General features: G+C 57.7%; 2 protein-coding genes across 6 annotated transcripts; one reads left to right on the top strand and one right to left on the bottom strand.

Annotated features, from left to right (window-relative positions):
* Positions 1 to 2,236: 2,236 nt before the first annotated feature.
* Positions 2,237 to 10,966, bottom strand: ALG12 (ALG12 alpha-1,6-mannosyltransferase). 5 transcript variants are annotated; one of them, XM_074272055.1, is made up of 11 exons: positions 10,524 to 10,966; positions 7,903 to 8,022; positions 7,200 to 7,467; positions 6,964 to 7,096; positions 4,973 to 5,146; positions 4,693 to 4,887; positions 4,096 to 4,199; positions 3,687 to 3,910; positions 3,197 to 3,366; positions 3,020 to 3,095; positions 2,237 to 2,886 (listed from the first exon to the last, which is right to left on the bottom strand). In XM_074272055.1, exons 3-11 carry the CDS (start codon positions 7,359 to 7,361, stop codon positions 2,655 to 2,657), a joined length of 1,470 nt encoding a protein of 489 aa, XP_074128156.1. In that variant the 5' UTR covers positions 7,362 to 7,467; positions 7,903 to 8,022; positions 10,524 to 10,966; the 3' UTR covers positions 2,237 to 2,654. The 5 variants fall into 5 exon arrangements, with proteins under 5 accessions (XP_074128156.1, XP_074128154.1, XP_074128155.1 ...); XM_074272053.1 differs by having other exon boundaries at positions 10,535 to 10,907; XM_074272054.1 differs by having other exon boundaries at positions 7,903 to 8,017; positions 10,535 to 10,897.
* Positions 10,967 to 11,099: 133 nt separating this feature from the next.
* CRELD2 (cysteine rich with EGF like domains 2) lies at positions 11,100 to 19,675 on the top strand. The gene is made up of 10 exons (XM_074272059.1): positions 11,100 to 11,866; positions 12,658 to 12,740; positions 13,100 to 13,210; positions 13,870 to 13,961; positions 14,569 to 14,745; positions 15,018 to 15,113; positions 16,682 to 16,765; positions 18,114 to 18,209; positions 18,727 to 18,870; positions 19,369 to 19,675. The coding sequence occupies exons 1-10, from the start codon at positions 11,711 to 11,713 to the stop codon at positions 19,416 to 19,418; spliced, it is 1,089 nt and encodes a 362-aa protein (XP_074128160.1). The 5' UTR covers positions 11,100 to 11,710; the 3' UTR covers positions 19,419 to 19,675.
* The last annotated feature ends 395 nt before the right edge of the window (positions 19,676 to 20,070 follow it).

Here is a 20,070-nt window from a genome sequence, read left to right as displayed (position 1 = left end):
GTAAAGATTTTCAAAAACTTTTTTCACAAGGGATGGTGGAGTTACCACATGGAGTCTCAGAGGCCAGAATTAGGGCTACAGGAAGGCATAAAAGTAGTGCTAAAAGGGCAATAATGAGAACAACAAATGGGAGAGACCCCACATATAGCCAGATGAGGGTCTGTGCTGCGGGAGACTTCCTTCCATGGCTTGGGGACAACACTAAGGACTTGTGGGAAAGTCGTGGATCTTACTGCTGAGAAACAGATGGAGACCAAGTAGAGAGAAAAGAGAGGAAGGGAAGAGAGAAGAGGAGTGCAGATAAAGGAGACGGGGGCAGAAAGAGAAGGGGAAAGCGGAAACACACAGGAAACAAAGGGGAGAGATAGACTATTGACCTTTGGGCTTCCTCATCTCTGGAGCATAAATCTGCAAAACCATAGAGAACATCCTTGAAGATAGTCCCAGGTAGACTCCCTGCTGGGGCTTTAAACTAAACAGGGACAGAACTTGGGGCTCTCAGTAAGTGATTAGGACTTTTCATCTCTTCCCCCCTTCTTTCTTTTGGAAAGGCCTTTTCTCTGGAAAGCCCAAGTGTAGGAAACTTATGTTTCTATTGCTTTATGGGGGATTTTGGTTTATCCTGGGGATGGGAGCCAGCAGCATCCACCTCCCTATTTCCTGGGCCTGTTTTCCCCAATGGCTCTGAGCCTTTCCCCTGCAAATGTAACCAGTCCCCTTCGGTGCCCCAGCACGTGGGGAGGCACAAGGGGTGTGTAATGGCCCTCCCCCCCTTAGAGACGTTGCTCAAACTCAGTGATCTCTCTCTTCCCCTTATTTCTGGTAAAAGCTCAGCGGGAAATTCTTTGGCCCTGAGAAGAGCGTCCGGCTCCCAGGTACCAGGTGCCTCAACCCCTGTGGCGCTGGGCACTTACTTTTGTCAGAGGTCTATGTGCCCGATTACTGCCCCAGCACCCCCGCCCCAGGCTAGATTCTTGATACCTCTTGCCCCCTTTTTGTCTTAATTCACTCCGAGGCAGAGGAAGTGACAGAACCAGAGGGAAACTAGACCAGAAACGCTTCAGCAGGAGCCGAGTTCGTGTGCGCTCCCAAAGCCTTCCTGGGCGAGCCTTTTCTGCTGGCTCTGTTTTCTGCTCTGTAAAACGGGACCACAAAAGCGCTTGGCTCCCAGGATGGTCGGGAGGCTCCCCAGGAAATCTGCAGAGTGCTTTGCCAGCCTCCAAGCGCTGTGTCACCAGCAGGATGATCAGAGAGGTCACTGGTCTGGCTCAGCGGGGACCCCTTAGCTGGGGCCTTTGCTGAAGGCCTGTGGATCCCTGCCCAGCCCTTTACAGAGCAGGAAACAGGCCAGGGACAGAGGTGCCAGAGGAAGGCCCCAGGCCAAGGCCTTTGGCTGTATCCAAGGAGCACAGGAGGGTGGGGGGAGGTCCCAGGGACCCGGACGAGATGGTCACACAACGCTGCTTTCCTGTCCGGCGTCCTGCCCCTCTGCCCTCACTTCCCCTTCCACAGCCCTGAGCCATGGAGCTTGAGCCAGCTCTGCCCTCCATCAGAAACCCTTCCATGTCCTGGTCACTCTCTGAGCATCTGTGTGCTGACTGCTCACAGGCCCCAGGCTGAGGGCAGGACTTTTCTGTCTCCCAGCACACAGTAGGTGCCTACTCAATGCATATTGACTAACAGACCCCAGAGAGCCTGGGTGGTGGGACCTAGATCCTGTTGAGAAGATGGTTAGGGATTGGAGCCAAGGCCCCCTTTTATGGCACCCAGAGCCAGGGGAGACCCATCATGTGGAGCCGTGGAGGGGCAAGCCGAGGCCCCTGGGGACCAAGGCCAGTCTCCCTGGTGGGGACAAGACCTGGATGCAAATCCTGCTCCCTGCACCGGTCCCAGCCCCAGCCTCCGTTGGGGCCTTCGAGGGCACCGTGGCAGCTGTCCCTGGGAGGCCAATGTGGGGAATCCCAGTGTTGAGGAGCAGCAGGGCCCCCAAAATCTGGCTCCATCCACGGCTGCCCAAGGCGATGGGTCCCAATCGCTCTGCTGCCCCCCACTCTGCCTAAGAACTCAGGGTTCTCCCCCTAACCCCCAGCATTGCTTTTAGTCTGGGGTAGACCCTTCTCCAGACCCCCCACGATAGGAAGGCGAGGTCATCTGGGGCCGGATGGGGACCCTTGTGGCCCATGTCCCACTGCCCCTCCCCCCACCCAGGAGCCACAAACCCCAGCAGGGACACCACTAAGAAGATTCCTTTACTTCGGACTTTGGCATAGTAGAGTTTCCGCGGCCCGGTCCGGTGGCTGATGTCCGCACTCAGGCCCGGTGAGGTCCCATACCATAAGGACAGAGGCTCCCGCCCCCAGGGCTGACGGCACCTCAGCACCCCATGGTGGGGGCCGGGGAGAGGCCCCACCCCCCACTCGGGCCCTCCTGGGGGCCATGGAAGGTATTCCCTGAAGGCCAGGGAGAACATGGGCCCTGAAACCCTGCTGGGGGTTCTGCCTTCTCCCGAGGGTCTCGTGGCGGGTCTGCGGGCAGGTGGCCCGTGCCCGAAACTGCTCCCGGGTTCAGCGGCGGTGTCGGCCATGCTGTCCGGCCGTCACCGAAGGGAGGGCCCCGAGCGTGGTGGGCAGGGCCGGGCGCTGCGGCCCACGCCCTCAGGAGGGCCTGAGCAGTCTCTCCAAGAGCACCAGCTTGGTTTTCAAGTTCAGGTCAAAGGGAGGTAGCTTGGTGAGGTTCAGCTTGACGCCCGTGGTGCCGGCGATGTTGGCCAGCACGCGGTGGGTGTTCTTGTAGTGGGACAGCTGCACCGGGTCCATCTCCAGCAGCAGGTGCGTGTAGGACATCATGGGGCCCGTCCCGGGCTGCAAGCCTTCCCTTTTGTCATACCTGGGAGAGGGAGGCGGAGAGGAGACCCTTGGTGACCCAGCACAGGGAGGCGGCTTCCATCCCCCCGCGCCGGCAGTCACTAATTAAGTCAGCCACAAAATGGCACCACGCACTAGGGCGGCGGCAGACTTACTTCCAGTCATCGTTGACCTCCAAAAATCGCGAGACGCCCGTCTGTGCGGCAGCCACGTCAATATGGAGCGCCACGTCTGGGAAGAAGCGGGAGGACACAGGCAAGGATCCCCTCACGGCTCAGCTCCTCCCCACCCCCCGCCCCCTCTCCCACCGTGAGGCCTCAAGCCCCTCCTACCTGTTTTGGGGGGCACCAACTCATGGAGCTTCTGGATGGCCACCCCTCCGGGGTAGTTAAAGTGGGAGACGTAGAGCGAGGTGGCCGAGTACATGGCGTTCACCAGGAGGTGGGCCACGACCAGCAGGGAGCCGAGCTTGTACAGCCAAGACTTCTTGTAATTGTTTAACCTAGCAGGCGGAGGAGCGGGGCTTGGGAGTGGGCGGTGTCTAGGGCACCCCCCATGACCCTCCCCACCTGCAAAAACCCCGGCCTTGGGAGCACGCCGCTCCCGCTCCTGCCCAGGTCCTCACAAACACGGCCCCTGGCCCTGGGTGCCCAGAGACCCAGGAGCATCACGCCTGCCCCAAAGCTCTGTCATCTCCTCAAAACCCTCCCCGGGGGGACCGGCTCAGAGGGGGCCGCCAACGGGCAGGGCCCCCTCGGCCGTCTGGACCGGGACGGTCACTGGGGAGATGCGGCCGGCGCAGACCCTCCCGCTGGCACTCACATGCGGGCGCAGCCCTTGGCGGCCACGATGTTCAGCACCGGGAAGGTGTACATGATGAAGCGCAGCTCCTTGTGGGGCAGGAAGGAGAAGAGGAAGATGAAGCCCAGTGCGGGCAGGATCAGCAGGCGGGTCCGGCGGTCCCAGACGCCCAGAGGGATGAAGAAGATGCTGCAGCCCAGGGCGCGGGGCAGGGCCGAGTAGAAGTACCAGAGGAAAGGCGAGGTCTGCGGCAGCGGTCAAGGAGGCAGCGGCCAAGCGGGTGCCTCCTCCACCCCACCCCGTCTGCCCTGGCTCTCAGGCTGAGTGTCTGGCACGTGGAGGGGGAGCCCCCAGTGAGCCAGGGAGACAGCCACAAGCATACCACAGACCAGGACCCGCCCCTTCTCCGCCCCACAGGCTGAAAGGATACGCCCCAGTCTGAGCTTTTGTTGAGAACCGTGTTGTACCACAGCACCTGGCCCTCCGGCCACAGAATGTGGCGCCAGAACATGGAATCCACGGCCACCGTCAGGCCTAGAAGGGAGAGAGCCGGTCTTTAGCCCTGAACCAGCCGCCCCCCAAGGCAGAGGGTGCAAGCCCAAAGGGAACTGACCCCGGCCCTGCTGGCGCTCCCCTTGTGGAGGCAGAGGGGGCTGGGTGGCGGCGGGGACCCCTGGGCCAAAACCACGGGAGCCCGTGAGCTGGGAGGGTGCTCAGAGGGGCCCCAGGCATGCTCTGCACTGTGGGTGTCAGAGAAAGGGTGGCAAAGAGCCTGAGCCTCCATCTGGGGACTCCCCTCAAACCCCAGGGGGAGGGCACACACATGGCCCCCACCCAGGCCAAGGGAAGCTTCTCCTCCCACATTGGCACCCCTTTCCTTTCGGCTTTCAGAGGGAACGAGGGCTCTGCCGCTGGGTCCTTTCTGCCCTCCGTTCCCTTGGCTTTTTCCTTTCTCCCACCCTTTGCTTCCCCAGCTCCCAACGACCAGGGGGGCCGTGCCAGGGATCGCCATGGCCCGCACACTCACCCAAGCAGACGGCGCCGGCGGGGACGGCGTGGCCCAGCACCTTCAGGAGAGTGACCTTCTTACTCAGCAAGGTGAGCAGCAGCATGAGGCCCAGGAAGAGGCTCAGCTCTGCCCGGAAGACGACAATGGCGAAGGCCGAGAGCCAGATGAAGCGCCCCCGCTTCTGCTGCATCCAGGCCGTGAGGGCCAGCAGGACTGCAGAGACACGAGAGGAGGCTCGGCCACAGCCCCACAGGGCACAGACGCTGCCACCCTCCTCCCTGGGCGGACCCCCACGTACCCGGGGGCAGCGCAAACACGTTGGGCAGCGTGCGCGTGCAGTAGAACATCAAGTGGAACTGGGAGGCGGTGATGAGGCAGAAGACGGTGGCCACGGTGGCGCCTAGGTGCCGGCGCACTTCCTTCTGCAGCTTCCAGAGGCCCCAGATGACACCGAGCCCCAAAATGCCTCTCACTGTGGGGAGGGAAGAAGGAAACACCCGGTCACCGGCAGGTGTGGACGTGGCCGTGCTCCCAGAACAGGGGGTCCCGGACCCCCCAGGGCAAACAACGGCCCCGACTCCACAAGAGACTGGGCGCCCCTCGATCCCTCTTCTCAGGGCACAGAGCCGGCTCCCAGGGAAGGGGGGAGGGCACGCCATGCATGCCAGTGAGACGGATGGGCCAGGCCGGAGCCAGTGCCCGCAGGTTACAAGCACCTTTGGCACCTCTTCAGCCGCCGCCCCATCATCTACCTTCCAGGAAAGGCTATCCCAGTCAGGTCCCTGCATGGGAACCCCAGCTGTTCCTATATGCACCCAGCTTCCTCCTTTGAGCACAGTCAGCATGTGGGCACTCTTCCCTACCCACAGGCCCCTGTCCATGTCAGGCCTTTGGGCCCAAGCTTTGATCCAGGCAGCAGGTACTCGCGCGCCTTTCAGGCGGGCACAGACCCTGAGTGAGGCAGCCCCTCCAAAGCCATCTCAGCCCAAATGCCACCTTCTCCAGAAAGCCTTCCTTCCCCTCCATCCCTGGCAATACCGCATCCAGGGTGTTGGACCCTTTCTGCTGGCTGCCTTACACAAGCCGGAGACGCACTCCCCAAGGTTAGTCCTCCGTGGCCAGGCACACAACCCACAAGGAACACCCCTTGACAGACCCGAGCCTTTGCCAACACTGGGCAACCCCCAGGCCAGGCTGCACAGGGCCCTTAAAGCCCGATGCAATCAGATGCTAGCCCTTTAAATCTCCCTTCTTGCCACAACAGAATCGGCGTCGACGCATCGGTGCCAGGCAAGCTGTCCATGCTGGTCACCTGGGGCAGAAGGGGCACGTGGCACCAGGACCGAGTCTAAATGGAGCTTTAGAAAGCAGGCAGGGCCCTCCAAGGGCCGTCGGACACCACTCTTTCTGTAGTGAAAATGCCTCAAAAAGCTTTGTCGCTGATTCTTGAGGAAGACCAGGACGTCAGGGAGGCGATGCCAGGATATGCAAGGCGAGGGAGGCCGGGCAAGGCCCCATCTCACTCTCCCCTCCAGGGGTCTTTGGATGACTGGAGCTGGGGATCACCAGTACTGAGGGCACTGCCCTCCATGGTGTCCCGAAGGTGGCTCATCAAGCAGGGACTGGCTGCTTGTTGAGGCGAGATCTCTCCACTAAACTCACTTCAAATCGTAAAATTTAGGGAGAAACTGCCTTAGCCGCCCATGCAAGGAATCTCTTGCCAAAAGGTAACTGTGGCAGAAAACTTGGGCTGAGTCAGTCATTAGGAAGGCCAGGAACGAGACGTTTCCTACTGAGCCTAAGGTTTTCCTTGGTCGTCTTGCTGGTCTACCTGCTGCAGCCGACCCAGAGGGAGAGAGGGCCGAGGCTAGCCCCTCAGTGACACACAGCTCATTCCAGGATGGACAATAAAGCTACATACTTTTTTTAGAAGGGAAATGCAGCCAAGCACCTCCTCACGTACCCTCTCTCTGCTCGGCGGAAGGCAAAGGATTCAGCGCTCCAACAGAAAAGGCAGCCACCAGGGCACGCCAGCCCCTAGACCGCCGCCGCCGCCGCCGCCACCGCAGACCAGCAGCACTCCTCTGGGCCTCCGTTCACCATGCACAGAGCGAGCCCTTCTTGGCACAGACGAGCCATGGAGCTGGCTCCTAACTGGCCATTCATCACCACGACGGCTGGATTTCCTAGCCCACAGACTGGGGCTCAGCACCCGTGGCTCAGGCTCCAAGAGAAGGGAATTTCTGGTGGTGGGAGGATAGCTCCCCCTGCACCTTAAAGGCTCCTTACCTATCAGCTGAGAATAAAACTTGGACATTTCCAGCATGGACAGCACATAGATGGCAGGGCTGGAAAAGGCCGCAATTAAGATTGGCCCAAGAAACGTTCTTGGGACGACGCCAGGAAACTCATGATGATCGTACTACAAAGAAAGAGGACACGGTTACCAAGCAGAGCATTTGCAAATGGGCCACTGCTAGCGAGGCGGGGCTCCGGAGGTGCCCTCCTCCCCGGCACCCACTCACCTTGTCCAGATCCCAGCGGTGATAGAGGATGTCGTGGATGGCCTGCAAGTTGAAGCTCTCTTCCACCTTGGCGTAGGGACAGGCCGCCAGATGGATGAAGGCAACAGCAATGAACAGCAGGAGCAGGAGGGGCTGCCGCTTTCCTTGTCTCTTCCCAGCCATAGTGGTGTTGGCAGAGGCAGCCCCTTCCAGGAACCTGGGTCAGTGAGCGATGCAAGCCCAGCACTGCCCTTCCAGGCTTGGCAGACGAGGAGAGACAAAGCTCTGTCTGAGGAAACACAACAGGAAAAATGCCGAGAACCTGGATGTGGTGTAAACTCCCTTATCTTGGCCGTTAACCTGAGGCCTTGTCCCCTGTCTGATATGTACACACTCGTGTCGCCCCAGGGAGAGAAATGTCAATCTCAAAACCCTAAATTTAGGCTTCTGGACAAACAATGCAAAAACGAATAAATAAAACCCCAGCCCCGCAGAATGCCTGGATCACTGTTCAGAGGATTCCCGCTCCTCAGCCGTCACTGGCCCCCAACTAAAGTGGACATTTTATGTGAGAAGTCGGAGACCTCCCCCGCTAAAGTGACGAGGAAAGAACCAGGGCCGTGTGGGGATCAATTAGCTGCAGCTCTTGATCTCAGATCCAAATAGCCACGTGCACCTCACTAAGTGACACAGCCACAGGATGAAAAAAAGAGTAAGAACTCACTAATTCCTTCAGTGCCTGGAACTTAGACTAGCTCCTTCCTCTCTGCTCTGGTCATCAGACGGAGGTTAGCAGACACAGGAACGGGTCACAGCTCCTCGCAGTCTCCTCCAGAATCCTGCTCTAGAAGGAAAGCATCCTGTGAGCACTCTCCCTTTCCCTGGCTGGCTCCATTTACATACCCTCTCCCTCCCCAAAGGACCAGGCATCCCACCCTGAGGTCCCATGAAAAATGAAAACAACCATCAGAGTCCAGACAAAGTGCCTTCTCCCTGATGACATCAAGGCATCAAATGCACATAATTCTTGTGGGCACTGCCAGCCTCAGGGAAAGGCAGCAGAACCAGAGCCTCCCCATTCAATAGCCTCCATGAGCTAGTGAGCTTGGCCAGAAGGGTATGAAAAGCTCTCTGAGTGTCTCTAGAAGTGTATCGGGGGATGTTCTATACTGCCTGCTTCTTCCCTTCTACCCCTATTCCCTCCAAATAAAGACTGTCCAGTTCTACTGCCCATGGGGGGGAGCCTTCCAATTGTGAACTGGGGTCACAAGACAGAAAACCTGGCTTAAGCCAATTTAGAAGATCCACATCTAGCAACATTGTACACAAGTGTAACTAACGGGGGAAATTTAACATGGCTCCACAGAGAACAGGTGTTTGCACAGATGGTGATACTTTGAACATTGCTGTCATTACGAACAAGTGAAAATGAACACCATTTTGACTTTTTCCCAGAATACTAAGTTGCTTCTAACTTTCGGGACTGTTTCAATGTGAGGGCAAATTCCTAAATGGCAAATATCATCTCAAGAATCACACAGCAAAGTAATCATGGGGGATTTGAGAATCTGTTCAGTATCTGAAGCCAATTAGACTCATATAGCAGGGAGAAGGAAACAGCATTGTCAGGAAGGATTTTTCTTGGAACCAGGTGACCGAGGGGAAGACAACAAAAAACAAAATGCCAGCAAACGTAACCTAAGTACTAAGATAATCTTGTGAAAAACTTGGGGATCCAGTAAGACAGGATTGTGATTAAGCACATTAAAATAGCAAAACTCACATAGATACAATTGTCTACCCCACTTCCCCAAGAAGTGGACAGTATAAATATTATTTACAGATGGGAAAACTAAGGCTCAGAGATCAAGTGATTTACCCCTTGTCACAGAGCTACTAAATAACAGAACCAGGACTTGAATCCAAGGCTTTCCAATTTTTCGCTCTGCCAAAATGCAAGAAAAAGCTGGTCCACAGCCGGTCATGACTGTAGCTGAGGTTTTCCAGTTAGAAAACTCCCAAACAGCTGGATCAGAGGCCAATAACAGAGAAATGGGACCATAGGAGGGGGAGGCAATCTTTGAAGAACTAAGGCAAGCAGGAGAACCAGGGGATGAGAGAGGCATCAAGAAGTTCCAACCCTCAACCTGTAGACTTCCCCTCTAAAGTACCTCTTATGGGTTTCACTCCCCTAGCATCTCTTGTCCACTTTATCTGTGCAACATCTCTCCTGTCTCGGTGGGATCTGGTCCAGCTCACCTCTGCAAACCCTTGTGCATTTCACCTCTAGACCATCTGTCTCGTCCATTTCATCTGTGCACCATTGCTTTTGGATCTCACCCATCTATTGTCAATTTCACCTGTGCAACATCTCTCCTGGATTTCACCTCAGTGGCATCTCTCTGATCCACTTCACCTTGGAACCATCTCTGTCAATTTCACCTCTGCAACATCTTTTCTGGATTTCACCTTGTTCATTTCAACTGTAGATCATATCTTGTGGATTTCGCCTTCCCAGAATCTCTTAATAGGTTTCACTTCTAAAGCATCTCTCAAACCATTTCAACTCAGCAGTATATCCCGATGTGCTCCCCTTCTCCTCTAACCCTGCTCCTAAACCTGGTGCTGGCCCTCATCACCTCACACTTGGAGTGCTTTAATCATTCATGTAGTCTCCCTCTCGACTCTCAGCTCCCTTAGGGGTAGGGGGTTTTTGTTCTTTAACTTTCTTTCTATTTCCAACACTTAAAATCAATGTGTAGCAAACAGCAGGCACTTACTAACAATACAAAGTTTTAAAAAGCTGGCAGAGTAGCTGTGAGCTACTCGCTGGAGACCTGAAAGATGGAAAACTAGGGATCGCAGGAGGCTTTTAAAAGAACACTGGCCTCTGGCAAACAGCCAGATTTTCAAAACAAGAAGGAAAATAAAAGTTTTACAAATAGCTCCGAACTTCCAGCCGGTTCAGTTTCTTCAACCCTAAAAGGGGGAAAACTAATTCCACAGTGGAAAAGACCACCAACCCTCATGGCCCGGGGTCGGGACTAGGGGGAAGCCCTCCCTAGGTCAGCATGGTCTGGGGGGCTTCACTACTACCTCCACCTCCAGCCCCAGCTGCTGACCGGGAATGAGTTCTCAGCCATCAGAAGACTGACGGAGGGTTACGGAGATCGCCTAGGCTGACCCCGCGGGGAGAGGAGAAACAGGAGCGAGCAGCACGACACCCTACCCACGCCGAAGGGGAGAAGGCGCCTTTGTCCCGGCCGAGCCCCGCCGCGGACACCCTCCAGCTGTCTGCCACGTGTCAGCCCCGGGGCTCTCAACCCTCCCGCTTCCAGATCTCACCCGGGTCTCACCCTCCTCCGCTCAGCTGTCCGCCCGGCACGGCTCCCGCAAGCCCCCGGTCACGACTCCAGCTTCTATCTCCGCGGACTCCTGTCCCGTCTGGCTCGTCGCGCCCGTCGCGTCCCGCTGGCGTGGCGCGGCGTGGCGCGGCGTGGCGTGTCCAGAGGCGCACGCGCGGCCAGCGGCTAACGGTCGCTGAGCGGCTCCCGAGGGGCGGGGCGCTCCGAGCATGGAAAGACACCGACGGAGGAGGCCGGAGGCTGCTGGCCCTTTAACGGCCTAAGGAGGCGCGGCCAGAACCAAACATGGCCGCCGCACGGGCGGGAAGCCACAGCCTTTGCCCCTAGTCAAGATGGCTATCCATTATGACGCAACTCTTGAAGCGGAGCTGAGCAGCTCTCGAACCTCCAATACCGGCTTTGTGCTGACACGGGTCTCTCCCATTGGGTCGAGCTTGTTGGCGAGGTCTGATTCGTTCACGTACTCTCAGCGCGGCGGCTTCTCGACCAATGACCGTCCGAGAGTTGGCAAGGAGGGTGGGGCTTGGCTCGAATCCTCAAGAAATAGACCGGCACCGAAGGCACCCGGCTTCCGAGCGAAGGAGGTGGGGCCTCGCTGGTCCTCTCTGCGCCTGCGCGGTCTCGAGCTCGGGCCTCGGTCCCGAGCCGGTCGCTCAGGGACCGGCCGAGGCTTGGAGGCGGAGCCTCCCGTGTCCCGGCTCCTACTGGATCCCTCGTGCTGATCCCGGATCCCTCCTCCTTCCCCTCATTGATCCCAGACCCCTCCTCCTTTCGCCTCTTTGATCCCAAACTCGTCCTCCTCTCCCCTCATTGATCCCGAGCCCCTCCTCCCTCATTGATCTCAGACCCGTCCTCCCTCTATGATCCCGAGCCCCTCTTCCCTCATTAATTCCAGACCTGTCCTCTTCCCTCATTAGTCTCAGAGTCCTCCCTCTCTTTGATCCTCCTTCCCCTCACTGATCCCGGACTCCTCCTCTGCTGATCCCGGCTCCCTCCTCTCCCTGTTGAACTCAAGACTCCTCCTTTTCCTCTCTTATCTTGGACCTCTCCTCCGCTCTCCCTCCCCTCTGCTGATCCCGGATCTCTCCCCCTCCCTCCCGGATCTCTCCTGCGCTTTCCCTCTGGTCCCCCTGCCCGTCCTCCCTCGGCCTCCCGGCTGTCCGGACCATGCGTCCCCCCGGGGGCCCCCGGGCTCAGAGGCTTCGGCCGCTGCTCCAGCTCGGCCTCCTGCTCTTGCTGTCCCGAGCCTCCCTTTCCTCCTCCTCCTCGCAGAACCACAAGCCGTGCACAGTCTGCAAGAACATCGTGGATCAGTTCAACAAGGTGCGAGGGGGTGAGAGCAGAGCGGGTCTCCCGTTACCTCTGACACCGCAGCCCCTCCCCCTTCCCGGCACTGCCGGGGGTGGGAGGCAGAGTCGGCCAGAGGGAGCCCTCTGCTGGGAGCCTCAGTCTCCTCAGCTGTCAGATGGGCCCTTCCAGACCGCACCGGGGTACCCGCACCCACGTGTGCAGCCCCACAGAGGGCTCAGCCGTGGCTCTCGGTTGGGAACCCCCCAGAAGGGAGCTGACTGAGCCATGTGGGGCCTTAGCCTAAGGAGAAGCGGGCGTCCGGGCCGTCCCTGGACATTTCCAGGCTGTGGCGGGAGACCGCTTGTGGGGGGTGTGGCCCGTCCCAGCACTGGGGGCGCCCCATGCTTCCTTCCTGGCTCGGGGCTCACCCCCTGCCCCGGGAGGCCGTTCTGGCCCCTCCCCCGCCCCCTCAGATGCCCCTTCTCTGGCGCTGTGAGCACCTGCCGGGCAGGACCGCCTTCTGCCTTTCTTTGTGGCCCGGCTTCCCCCCCTCCCCTCCCCTCTGCAGGGACCCGCTCCGTAAGCGCTGCCTTTGGAAATGGGGGGGGCTCCTGTTCGGCACAGACCAGAGTCTCCCCCAGGTCCACCTGAAGCTGGACTCAGGGGAAGTGCGAGAGGCCGATCCCCCAGACGTGCAGGTGCCCCCTGGGCCCCCCGGGAAGACAAGGGGCCTCTCCGAGCCTCTGTGGCTTTCCTGATAAAACTGATCGTTGGTTGGAGAAACCTCCCTAACCGGACAAACGCTCCGCGCTTTCCCTGGGCAGGGCTTGGCCAATACAGAAAAGAAGAATTTTGGCGGCGGGAACACAGCGTGGGAGGAGAAGACGCTCTCCAAATACGAGTCTAGGTCTGTCCCCTCGGCGGGCGGGCGGGAGAGGGGGAGAAAGAAGCGAGGGCGGGCCGAGGCCGCCACACTCTCGGGGCTCCCTTGGGGGAAGCAGCCGGGCCGGGGGGCGCTGGCACTGGGTGTCAGCGGCTGCCCGCCAGAGCCGGGACGCGGGCAGTGACGCTGCTGGTGGCGGAGGAGGAGAATTCTGCGTCGTCTCCTTTTTCTCCTAGAGAGCGAGATAAGGAGAAACTCCAGGGGAGCGGAGTCTGACCCCCACCCCACATTGTTGCCATCTGCCATCCCCCTCCCCACGACCTCACACCGACACTAGAAAGGTTAATTTCCTCCAGCGCCGACCCACGGTTTTGTTATTCCAGTGAAATTCGGCTTCTAGAAATCATCGAGAGCCTGTGCGAGAGCGACGCCTTCGATTGTAACAATATGGTGGAAAATAACGAAGAGCACCTGGAGGATTGGTGGTTCAACCAGTAAGTGGAAACGTTCTTTGAGGGAGGGTCCTAGGCCGGCAGAGCCCGGCCCGGGATGTGGGGAGGGCACGGGTGCAAGCAGAGGCCAGCCGGAGTTATTGCTGGGCTGCCAGAAGCTCTCTGAGCAGGGAGGGTAGAATTTGGGTTATTTCTGGTGCCCGAGCAGAAGGAGCTCTGAACGGACCGAGCTGAGTGTGAATCCTGCCCGGCTCGGGGCCGCGGACGGGAGACCTCCACCTCTGGGACCCTCGGTTCCCTCATCTGTAAAAGGGGACATGGCACTAACCGTGGGATGACTGCCCCCATCCCCTCCTGTCGCCGGCAGACAGACGAGGTAGCTCGTGATGCCGGAGGCAGTGGGGTCCGGGAGTGGGCAGCGCGGAGGCCGAGGGGGTTCAGGCCTCCTCTCGGGATTCTGGGCAGCAGCTTTGTCTCTCCCAGACTTGGTGCCGTGGGTCCCGGGGGACCCTGCAGAGGCGTCTCCCACAGGGGGAGCTCGGATCCCCTGCTGCCTCCCCGTGAGGGGCTGTCCCGGCCCGAGTAGGGAAGCCTGCCTTGGCGTCAGCCCCCAGTCTCGCTGCTCGGCAGGCATTGGTTTCTTTGAGGGGAACCCAGCACGTTCTCAGCCTTGGTGATAAAACCTGCTTCTCGCTCCTCAGGAGGAAGAACAACCCCGACTTATTTACGTGGTTTTGTGTGGAAACTCTAAAGGTGTGCTGCCCTCCCGGAACCTACGGCCCAGAGTGCCTCGGTACGTCCCTCCCCGCCCCTTTGGTGTCAGGGCTGAGGAGAGGGCCGGCCTGGGGGAGGGGGGGGCGCCCTGTGGGTGACCCCTCCCCCACTGTCTCTCACACTCACCGCCCCCTCCCGACCTGGCAAGTTGCAGACCCTCCGTAACTCAGTGATGGATGAGGGAATGGGGCAGTAAATGACCCTTTCTTCCCTTGCTTTGTCCACACTCTGGGTGTGGATCATGACCCTTCCCCTCTGGCCCCGGAGCTCACTACTTTGGACTTTTGCTTTAATCGGTACCACAGGAGACAGAGCCTCACAGGTCCCTCTGCCTGTGGGTCTCAGAGTGGCTTTGGGGGTGCCGCTCCCCACTTCTCTGTGCCTGGGAATGCCAGGAGAAAACTGCCCCTGCCCTCGGGGAGCAGACAGCATAAGAGACGGGGTCGGGGCAGAAGAGGGTACAGAGAGCAGGGAGAGCGGCAGACAGATGGGGGAGGGAGCATGTGACCTGATTGCAGAGGCCCTTTGGTGCAGGATGCCCTGGGCCCGGGATCTCCGGCCTCATCTTGGAGGGCCCTTGGTCTCCAGTGGCCTCCAAGTGAGACCCATTTCCCCTCCAACTCCAGAGTGCCCCGGGGGGTCCAAGCGACCATGTGCGGGAAATGGCTACTGCAACGGCGAAGGGACTCGTGGCGGAGACGGCAAGTGCAAGTGTCATCTGGGCTACACGGGGCCGCTGTGTATGGACTGTGTGGAGGGCTACTTCAGCACCTGGAGGAACGAGACCCACTCCGTCTGCATAGGTGACTTGGCAGTCTGGCCACCGGGCCTTCCAGGGCATCCTGCCCCCGGGGAGGAAAAGCCAATGCTCTGAGGCTCCTCGGGACGAAGATGAGTCTGGGGTCCAGGCTGGCCACATTTGTCCTTACCCTCCCCCCCAGTTTTCCCAAGGCCTCACCTCCGATTCTGGTTCCTTGACATTTGGGGGGGTCCCCAGAAGGGATGTGGGAGGTGTCTGAGGGTGCCGGACACCCTGCTGCCCCTGCCGAGCTGCTAATGGCCGGGCCTCTTCCAGTGTGTGACCGAGCCTGTAAGAACTGCACCGGCCCGACCGCCAGAGACTGCGGAGAGTGTGAAGTCGGCTGGGTCTGGATGGGAGACACCTGTGGAGGTGAGTTAGGCGGCCTCGGGGCACAGCGTGTCTGACAGATGGGGAAACCAAGGCAGGCATCCGGGAAGCAACGTTAGACCGGTTACTTGACACCGCCTGCCTCGGTTTCCCATCTGCGAAATGGGAATAAGAAGCCCTGTCTCCTGAGAGATAGCTGTAGGGATCCCATGAGCTTGTGATCACAAAATGCTATTACTAAGGATGGGTGTTGGGGTGGATTTGAACTCGGGGCCTCCTCTCTGAGTCCAGTGTTCTCTCCAGGGAGGTCGGGAGATCAGGTGTTCTTGTGCCCATTTTCCGGGATGAGAAAACTGAGACTCTGGCAAAGTTAGGACCTGCGTTCATTGGGTAAATCCAGTGTCCTCTGATAGGGCCATGGTGGGGGGGGGAAGGGATGCCCACAAGCCTGGCAGAGGTTACACAGCTAAGCCCACCGAGAGGCTGTTGGTGGGGCAGGACGGCCACAGGGCGATGTCAGAGACCACCTGCTGCTGGGGAGCCACAGGAGCCCCCATCCTCTGCCCTCTGGGCCTCTGCTCTGAGGGAGGAGTGAGTGGCCAGGGAGAGACCACCTGTTGCTTTTAACATGCTGGGCTACATACAGAAGGTAAAGCCTGCCATCTCTGCCCCCGGGGACGGACGCTCTGCTAGTTACCTGCTACAGAGCAAGGTGCGTGCCAGGGGCAGAGGCAGGATGCCCGTGGAGCATTGGCACCTGTAGGCCACTTGGAGGAGGTGGCCCCTAGCCTGAGCCCAAGAGCAGTGGGTGGAAATTGCAGAGACCAATAATAAATGATCAGAGGAAAATCTTGCCAGAGGTTGGGGTGGGCCACTGTTCCAGGTAGTGAGCTCCCCATCAGGCCTTTGAGCAAAGATTAGATGACCCCTTGTCGGGAACAGTGGAGAGGGGAGAATCGCTCAGGTGTGGGTCGGTCTACGTCCGCACAGAGTATCAGTCTCACTTTGAGATTACATGAGGCTGGGCCCTCGCTGCTGGCCGGCCAGTGACTCAGGGACATGGGTGGAGGCAGAGGGAGGAGGTCCTCGGCACCTTGGAACCTTTTCTCAGCCAGTCAGCCGAAAGGGCCCCTCCTCCTGTGCCCCCCTAACAGCAGAACTGGGGACAGCTGACATGTACGTGTGGGCCCGGCCGTTTTTTCTCATGAGTCTGATGACAGTGCTTTCATCCTCACACCTGTTTTACAGAAGGGGAGGCTGAGTCTGGAGGAGGCAGGGTCCAAGGTCAGGCAAGTGTTAGGACTAAGCCTCCAGGACATGGGGCCTTGTGGGTTCCTAGCAGAACTGGGCCAAGAAGCTGCCTTCCTGACTCAGAGCCCTCTGCCAGCCTGCCTTGCTCCCTCTTTGGGGGCTCCGGGTCTCTGGAGAGCAGTCAGTGTGTGAGGCATGTGACCAGACCAGGACCACTGGGCAGGGGGTGCCCCTTCTGGCTGCTGGTGTGGAGAGTCACGGGTCATCTTGGGAAAGCAGAGGCCTTGGAGCCGGGGCCTGGCCCTACCTGCAGCCTTGCAGGGAGCCAGCCCCAGTCACAGACACCCCTCTTGTTTCAGATGTGAACGAGTGTGCGGCAGAGACTCCTGCTTGTGACGAGGGCTTCTACTGTCTCAACAACAATGGCTCATTCTCCTGCAAAGGTTGGCCCCTGGGTCTCTGGGTAGTTCTCACAGGAGCTGGGGGCCTTTGGGGCCTCGAACGTCTGCTGTAGCTCAGGGTCCTGTCCTGGGGCACTTCTGCCTTGTGCCCTGAAGCGAATGTGGGTAGGTGACAGGGCCAAGGTTGGAGCCCCCTCAGGAAGTAAGGGGCACACAGCTTTGCAGCAAGCTGCCTGATTCGTTCAGGTTTCAGGAGCAAATGCTTAGAGATTTGTTTGTTTGTTTGTTTAATACACTAGTTTTTGGGGCAGCTCGGTGGCACAGTGGCTAGCACAGCAGCCCTGAGTTCAAATCCTGCCTCAGACAATTAACATTTTCTAGTTGTGTGACCCTGGGCCAGTTACTTAACCCCAATGGCCTCAGAAAAAAAAAAAAAAAAAAAAAAAAAAAAAAAAGATCTCAACATTCTCCCCTGCAAAAACTTGTGCTCCATATTTCTTTTCCTCCTTCCCCCTCAGACAGCAAGCAATCCAATATAGGTTAAATGTGCAATTCTTCTAAACTTATTTCCATATTTATCTCGCTGCACAAGAAAAATCAGATCAAAGGGAGGGAAAAATAAGAAAAAAACAAAACAACAAAAGGTAGAAATGCTATGTTGTGATCCACACTCAGTCCCCACAGTCCTGTAGATGTAGATGGCTCTCATCATCCCAGTCACCTCAGTGTTGAAGAGAGCCATGTCCATCAGAAGTGATCATCATATAATCTTGTTGTTGCCGGATACAATGATCTCCAGCCATCTCCAGACTTTCTGAAATCATCCTGCTGGTCATTTCTTACAGAACAATAATATTCCATCACCTTCATATACCATAACTTACTCAGCCATTCCCCAGCTAATGGGCATCCCCTCAGTTTCCAGTTTCTGGCCACTACAAAGAGGGCTGCCACAAACATTTCTGCACACATGGGTCCCTTTCCCTCCTTTAGTATCTCTTTGGGACACAGGCCCAGTAGAAATGCTTATGGGTCAGAGGGTGTGGACAGTTTGAGTCCGTTGGGCAGAGGTCCAAATTGAGCAAATGTTTTACATGAATCAGAACCATCTGAACTTCTAAAAGGAGCCAGTGTTTGGAATTCAAGATAGAAGCACTAAAGCCAGGAAAGAAATGAATCTTTAGGAAAGACGCCCAGGAGGCCGGGCTCGGGGAGCTTCTGGGGCTGGGCCAGGATGCCCGCAGTCCAGAGCCGAACCTTGAACCCAGGCCCCGGGCCCCGGGGCTACCCCCCCAGCCTGCATTGGCTCGCTTGCTCCAGTGTACGTGAATGACTTTGATGAGGCCTCAAGGCTGGGCCGGCTTCCTCAGCATGCCCCTTTTGTTCCTAGAGTGTGACCCCAGTTGTTCGGGCTGTGTGGGCGAGGGCCCAGAACATTGCACCAACTGCATGGCCGGTTATGCACAGGAAGATGGCGCCTGTCGAGGTGGGTGAGGGGCCCTGGAACCCCCTGTCCTCAGGACTGCTGCTCAGCGGGTTCTGGGCACAGAACAAAGCGCTGGCAGCTCTGGCCCAGGGTCCTTCTGCCATGCCCCAGCCCCACTGACCCCTTCTTTGGGACCTAAGCCTTCGCAGGCGGGATCCTGCCCAGCAGTGTATACAGCTGTCTGTCCCAGGAGCTCCCTACCTCTTTGGAGGGGTCACAAGGGGAAGGTGGGCTTCATCTGCTCTCCAAGACCTTCAGTGACTTCTCATTGAGGAGGGTTCAGCAGTCACTCAGGTGGTTAGACATCAGCGGGCATGGTGTTCTCTTGGTTCTGTTTACTAAGCACCATTGAGGGGACCCTGGGGAAGGAAGGGAGAGGCTCCATAGGGAAAGGCAGCCCGAGACCTTTCTGGCCAAGTCGACGGGCCCTCGGGAGCCTGGGGTGCCACCCCGACCATCTAGCAGAGCCTGGCTGCCAGCCGCTGCTCATGGGAGCACACGGGCATCTCTTGTGCAGATGTAGATGAGTGTTCCCTCCCGGAGAAGGCATGTGAACAGGAGCACCAGAAGTGCTTCAACACCCCGGGCAGCTACGCCTGTGCCTGTGCCGAGGGCTTCCAGGAGAAAGACGGCACCTGTGTGCCCATCCAGGACACCCCAGGTGAGTGACAGGGCTGCCAGCAGAGGCTTCCCTGCATCCCTCCCTTGCAAGGTGTCCCCTCAGCCCCATCTATTACCCTGACCCTGTGCATCCCCCCCCAGTTCTGTGCATCCCCCCCCAGTTCTGTGCATCCCTCCCAGTTCTGTGCATTCCCCCCCCAGTCCTATGCATCCCCTCAGCCCCTGTCCCCATCCAGGTCCCACCAGGACTCTCCTTGCTTGTGCCCTCGCTCCTTAGATTCCACAATATAAACCCAGGCCCTGTTTGGTTAATTGGTTTTTGTTTGGGTCATCATTTAAGCCTGGGTCTTGAGCTGCACCAAGGATGTGAAAAGAGGGGGATCTTTCCCAGGTGTTTCTGGGAAGAGACAGAGAAAACCCGGGTCTGCCTTTGGGGGGAGGAGGAGGCTGGGAGGGGAGGTCAGCAGCTGGAAGGAGAGACAGGCCCCTCCTTTTACAAGTAGGGCTGCTCACCCTGGTGTGTGCTTGCTTTTGACAGAAGATGAAGAGCCAAAGGAAACTCCAAAACCGTCCCACGAAGACCTGTGAGCCGCCTCCCCAAACCTCCCGAGACCTGATCGCCGACGTAAATTATTCAGACGAAAACTGCCTTTGGTGGGAATCCCCCGGAAATCTCAGCCACCCACCAGATCATCATGACCACCTGCCCACGCTGGGGGAGAAAACCTTCATTGGGATGGGCCCTTTCTAAAGCTGCGTTTTCTCTTGTTCATAAAGAACTATATTGTCGTATATTTTGATAACTATTCTTTGTAATAAAACTGACTATGGAAGGTGGACCAGAATAGAAGGTTAAGCGTATTTACTCACTAAAAGACCAACCAAACTTAAGTTCCCAAATCCCAGATTTTTGAAAAGAAAAGTCTCTGTATGGAATTCACTTTTGGCTCTTCCTTGGCAGTTGGGAAGAAGGCAAGTGGATGATGCCGAGCGCCATGTTGGGCAATTTTGCGCCACTCCCTAATAAATAAATAAAATGGTTCTTGATGTAAATCCACATTTTTTACTTCAGACTTGCCCACTGGGGCATTTGATGGGCTGTTAAGGCAGTGGGTGTTTATAATCCCTAACAACAGGTACCAACTCTTTTTTCTAAAATAAATTTTTGGGTTTTTTTTTTTATATTAACATAATTTTCTCTAGTCTCTCTCCCAGACAGGAATTCATAGAACGATACCTT

The sequence above is a fragment of the Sminthopsis crassicaudata genome, chromosome 5, assembly GCF_048593235.1.
Source record: "Sminthopsis crassicaudata isolate SCR6 chromosome 5, ASM4859323v1, whole genome shotgun sequence".
Taxonomy (NCBI): Eukaryota; Metazoa; Chordata; class Mammalia; order Dasyuromorphia; family Dasyuridae; genus Sminthopsis; species Sminthopsis crassicaudata.
The sequence above is the reverse complement of the archived record's forward strand: the minus strand, read 5'-3'. Positions and strand labels throughout refer to the sequence as shown.

Coding starts and splice junctions, on each gene's coding strand:
- ALG12 (XM_074272055.1), bottom strand. CDS start 7,361: ATGGCTGGGAAGAGACAAGGAAAGCGGCAGCCCCTCCTGCTCCTGCTG. Junction 4,888..4,972: donor CGTGTTTGCGCTGCCCCCGG/GTACGTGGGGGT, acceptor GTGTCTCTGCAG/TCCTGCTGGCCCTCACGGCC. Junction 4,200..4,692: donor CGCCGGCGCCGTCTGCTTGG/GTGAGTGTGCGG, acceptor TCTCCCTTCTAG/GCCTGACGGTGGCCGTGGAT.
- CRELD2 (XM_074272059.1), top strand. CDS start 11,711: ATGCGTCCCCCCGGGGGCCCCCGGGCTCAGAGGCTTCGGCCGCTGCTC. Junction 11,867..12,657: donor TCGTGGATCAGTTCAACAAG/GTGCGAGGGGGT, acceptor TTCCCTGGGCAG/GGCTTGGCCAATACAGAAAA. Junction 16,766..18,113: donor TGGCTCATTCTCCTGCAAAG/GTTGGCCCCTGG, acceptor TTTTGTTCCTAG/AGTGTGACCCCAGTTGTTCG.